Source organism: Octopus bimaculoides, chromosome 9, assembly GCF_001194135.2.
Source record: "Octopus bimaculoides isolate UCB-OBI-ISO-001 chromosome 9, ASM119413v2, whole genome shotgun sequence".
Classification (NCBI taxonomy): domain Eukaryota; kingdom Metazoa; phylum Mollusca; class Cephalopoda; order Octopoda; family Octopodidae; genus Octopus; species Octopus bimaculoides.
In genome coordinates, this window is record NC_068989.1 from 57,796,453 (window position 1) to 57,801,807 (window position 5,355).

Here is a 5,355-nt window from a genome sequence, read left to right on the forward strand (position 1 = left end):
TATATATTGATTTTAACTATCTATTGAGTTGTGTCCCATTATATCAAAAGGTAAAGCTTAGTTATTCAATATACAGAAACTGATAAAATAATACCAGACTGAAATACATACAGGGGTGAACAAATCGAACTGAAATCCTTCAAATGTGATGCCTCAGTATGGCCACAGTCCAATGAATAAAGGAATTTGTATTCAATAAAAATCTTTCAAAATACATACCTTTGTGACTGCTGCCTGTTATTCAACAAAGAGGACTTGCGAGAAATCAAAGCATTTTTCTCAGAGAATCTTTCCATGGATAACATAATCCGAATAATTAAATAATTCCAGAAGTTATCTGGAATATATGACATTTTGTACAAGTGACTCACTCTCTTCCCCTCACTATCCATGTATTTTCCAAGAGGTTCTGTTGGTAGCAATGATGGAATCAGCAACCTACAGAATACAGTAACAGGGAACAGTGACTACAATGATTATACAAAAACAGAGTAAAATTGTCATCAATATTATCACCACCATCATCATCATCTCCACCATCACCACCATTAGTCATTCATACATGAATATCTGATCACTGTTGGTTTTCACCAACTTAGAACACCTCCTCCATTTAGACCAGTGACTCTCAACCATGGGGCATATGCCCCACCAGTGGAGCTTGGGAAAATTGTGGTGGGATGTGGGATCCATTTTTGTTTTTTTTTGTTTTTGTTTTTAAGTGGGATATGGAATTATGAAAAGCTTTTTTTCCCCAGCAAATATACTACGGCTATACTCAGCCTAGCCAAACCAATCCCTCTAGCCAAGCATACTGTGGAAGACTTTGCTAAAATATAGTGCTATTCTAATGCCCTAGTGTGGATATTTCTTTAAGGAAAGTATATGATTATGAAATATTAAAAATAAAGTTGTTTGTTTTCCAACCATCTGTGGTGCACACATTTTTCTGGAAAGTTATCGTGGGGCCTTGGGGAAAATATGTTGGGAAACACTGCTTTACATGGTGTATGTTCATAGCACACATGATTCACTGGTATAAGGAGACTATGAAACACTGCAATATTTCAATCTTACAGTGTGTCTTCTCAGTCAAAGCTACCCTGCCAGAACAATGAGAATCAAACAAGAATACATGTTCTTCTTTATAGAAATCAGCAACCAAAATTATTTGCTGATGCATACTGATTCCTGCTAAACAGATAATTATTTATGAAGTGCACACAGAATAGCAAGAATCTAAACAATAACATATCCTATTGTTATATTTCAGGATGGTCATTGTTTTTTTTTTTTTTGTGACACTAAAATAAGAACAATAACAAAGATGAAGTGAAGAATAAATATATGGTGCGTGTGTTTATTTGGCAGAAAAAAAAAAAAATGACCATCCCCAAATATAACAATATTTGTTCCAACACACAATTTCATATCAGGAATCTTGCAAAACAAATACATAAACATAATAACATATCCATTCATTCTCAGTGGTGGATTCAAACAGAAATACTAATTGCTACCAAGGACACAGTGTTTTGTTTTGCAACTATAGCATACTACTTTTGTGTTAGCAGTGTGATGTCCTTATTCTTAAGTTTATCTCTACAGATTTTTTATATAATTTGGAATCAGTTGTAAAAGTTACAATGTTTTGTATATGGATATGTTTCTTATTTCTTTATTGCCCACAAGGGGCTAAACATAGAGGGGACAAACAAAGACAGACAAAGGGATTAAGTCAATTACATCAACCCCAGTGCGTAACTGGTACTAAATTTATCGACTCCGAAAGGATGAAAGGCAAAGTCGACCTCGGCGGAATTTGAACTCAGAACGTAGCGGCAGACGAAATACCGCTAAGCATTTCACCCGGCGTGCTATCGTTTCTGCCAGATCACCACCTTATATGTTTTGTATATGGATATGTTTCTGTAAACAATGTGATTGAAGTTAGAAGAAACATTTATTCTACTTATTTTTCCTATCTTCAATTGCATTGTTTATATAAACGTATATGCCTATGAAACGTCGTAACATTCAATGCTGACTCTGAATTCTATAGAAAATCTATAGAGATAAACTTGTAGAGATAAAATCAAACATGAATATCTGATCACTCTTGTTTTATGTCATGGGAGAACATTTCCTCTCATCAGACAAAGTTATAGGGGATGGTTTTAAACTAAATATGAAGACTTTAAAACGTGAGGTTTCATATTGAAGTATCAGAAATAGCTTTAAGTGGGTTGGCATCAAAAGGATGAAAAAGAAAAAAAGAGAAAACATTGGATACTGTAGTTCTAGATATACTAATGTTTGGAAACAAAAAAAATGTAAGATAATAATGAATGAAATGTCTTTGACTATAGAACTGTTCAAACAGTGCTGATCTGGTCCACAGCATCTATAACATACAACAACATTCCATTAGGTACCCACTACCACCACCACAAATATATTTTTGATATTTCAATGGAACCTTTACGTGGTCATTCGACCTGCTAGAAATAGCAACCAACTCTCTCTCAAAGTGCACATTAATGTCTTACATAAGAAAAAACGGAACAAATGACATAATGGAGATATATATTCAAGATATCTAGATGCAGACATGGCTTATAAGTTCAAGCATAGCTGGGTAGTTAAGAAGTCCACTTTGTAACAATGTAGTTTCAGGTTCAGTCCTACTACACAGAACACAGGGAAAATGTCTTCAATTATAGACTTGGGTTAATCAAAGCCTTGTGAGTGTATATGGTAGACAGAAACTGCACAGAAGCCCATAAGCCATTTTTGATGATTGCTGGATTGGATCTCATTTTGTTGCATGAAACCATTTGGTAATTTGGTTATCATGAAGCTATGATAAAGAGACCAATACAATAAATACTAGGCTAAAAGTATAGGGGTCTGTTTGAGTAAACCTTTCAGGGTGGTGCCCCAGTATGACCACAGTAAAATGACTGAAACAAGTAAAAGAAAAATATTTAATGTTTTATCATTAAAATAATTCCTAGATTAATCTGTGTTACAATCAATTTAGAATAGTAAGATTACATAAGATATAACCATTCCCATCCTGAAAAGATGGAGTGGTCATGGCTAAAATGCCTTTGATTATAATTATAGGGTGAAGGTGCATGGCTTAGTGGTTAGGGTGTTCAGCTTACAATCATAGAGTCATGAGTTCAATTACCGATGACGCATTGTGTCCTTCAGCAAGACACTTTACTTCACCTTGCTCCAGTCCACTCAGCTGGCAAAAATGAGCAGTACCTGTATTTCAAAGGGCCAACCTTATCACACTTGTGCCATGCTCAATCTGCCTGAGAATTACTTGAAGGGTACACGTGTTAGTGGAGTGCTCAGCCACTTGAACATTAATTTCACAAGCAGGCTGTTCCTTTGATCAGATCAACTGGAACACTCACCATCATAACCAACAGAGTGCCATATATATATAATTATAGGTCTGCTGAACTAGAGGCCAGAGCTAACCAATGCAACTCCACCCCACCCCAGTAATAAGTAACTGAACTTACAAGTCTTTTTTCAGCTTCATTGCTATTTCAAATCTTTCCAAAAGTTTGATGTAACACCAACTTGTCTCTTTAAAGATTCTTTTGAAAACTCGATCTGCTTTCTTCAGGTGCAAAACACAACTGTTGTTGATAAAGCCATGAATTTCCTGCAAGAAAATACAAATGTTGGAGCTATAACAAAGAATATCTCTGCCATCATGGACACAATTATAAAATCAAAAAATCAGTACAGTACCCACAACTTTTGGAAACATTTTCATGCTCAGAATCATTGGAGCATGGAATAAACAAGCCATGTCAGTTGGTAGCTGTCAGGACATTACATCCTCAAAAATTTCTACATCATCATCACCATCATTGTTTAACATCCATTTTCCATGCTGGCATGGGTTGGCTGGTTTGACAGGAGCTGGCCAGCAGGAGAGCTGTTCAGGCCCCAATTGTCTGCTTTGGCATGGTTTCTAAGGTTGGATGCCCTTCCTAATGCCAACCATTTTACAGAGTTTACTGGATGTGGTCTATATGCCACTGGCATGGGTGCATTTATGTTACACCAGCAAGAATGCTTTTTATGTGAAACCGGCATGAGTACATTTTACATGGCACCAACCCTGCAAGACAAAGACCTCTCAGCTGGAGAGGGAGTGGAGGTATGGCCATAAAGGGTATGCCTGTATGTATGGATGGCCACAGTTTTACTTAGTTTGGCATGTCTTCTCAAGTACAGCAAACTTCCACAAGTTCCAGTCCCTTGTCTTCTCCTCAGTGAGACCCAGCATCTGAAGATCTTCTCTCACCACTTCATTCCGCATCTTTCCTTCCACAAGTTTCCTCCACAACACATTTCCTAAAATTTCCCAACACTACCTCTGACATGCCTATTCACCCTTTCCTCTTTATAGCTCTTTCAATGTTAACGTTTCTGTCTTTTTGTGGTTTATTCTTTGTTCTGTGTATGTAATTTTTAGTTATCATTGTTATCTTTCTTTATTTGACTAATCGCTGTTTTCTGTCCCCTCTTTTACCTTCCACTTTTTCAAATGAGTTGTAAGCACTGTATACAATTGACTCATTATCTTCATTTTATATAATGCAGTAAGCTCACAGAACTGATAGCATACTTGACAAAATGCTTAGTAACATTGTCTTTCTTTATGTTCTGAGTTCAAATTCCACCGTGGACAACTTTGCTTTTTATCCTTTTGGGGGTCAATGAATGAAGGACCAGTCAAGTACTGGAGGGGACAAGTAATTCACTTGTCCCTTCCCACAAAAATTTCAGACCTTGTGCCTAGAGTAGAGAGGATTATTATCCTTATTATATGTTCATGCATGTGAAGGTGTGTGGCTTAGTAGTTTGAGTATTCAGCTCAAGAGTTTAATTCCAGACGACATGTTGTGTCCTTGAGCAAGACACTTCATTTCATATTGCTCCAGTCCACTTAGCTGGCAAAAATGAATAGTATCTGTATTTTAAAGGACCAGCCCTGTCATATTCTGTGTCATGTTGAATCTCCTTGGGAACTTTGTTAAGGGTACATGTGTCTGTGTAGTGCTCAGCCACATGCGTGTTAATTTCACAAGCAGGCTGTTCCGACGATTGGATCAATTGGAACCCTCATTGTCTTCGTAAGTGACAGAGTGCCACATGTTCATGCAACAAAATATAGCTATTTTTAGTATGTATACCTTTGCATTTCCTGCAACTAGATAAAGCAATTTCCCTGCAACTAGATACAGCTATTGTTAATATGATACTGAATTTCTTGTGACAAAAGCTAACTCTTGTTAAAGTTCAAAAAAAAAAAAAAAA

General features: G+C 36.5%; 1 protein-coding gene across 1 annotated transcript in view; it reads right to left on the bottom strand.

Moving 5' to 3' along the window:
* Positions 1-191: 191 nt before the first annotated feature.
* LOC128248725 (leucine-rich repeat serine/threonine-protein kinase 1-like) overlaps positions 192-5,355 on the bottom strand; it is a 16,837-nt gene continuing 11,673 nt past the window's right edge. Inside the window, exons 6-7 of the mRNA XM_052970697.1 lie at positions 3,543-3,688; positions 192-438 (exon numbers count right to left, since the gene is read on the bottom strand). Coding sequence (XP_052826657.1) covers positions 207-438; positions 3,543-3,688 — 378 coding nt within the window. The 3' untranslated portion in view covers positions 192-206. The remainder of the gene's footprint in view (positions 439-3,542; positions 3,689-5,355) is intronic.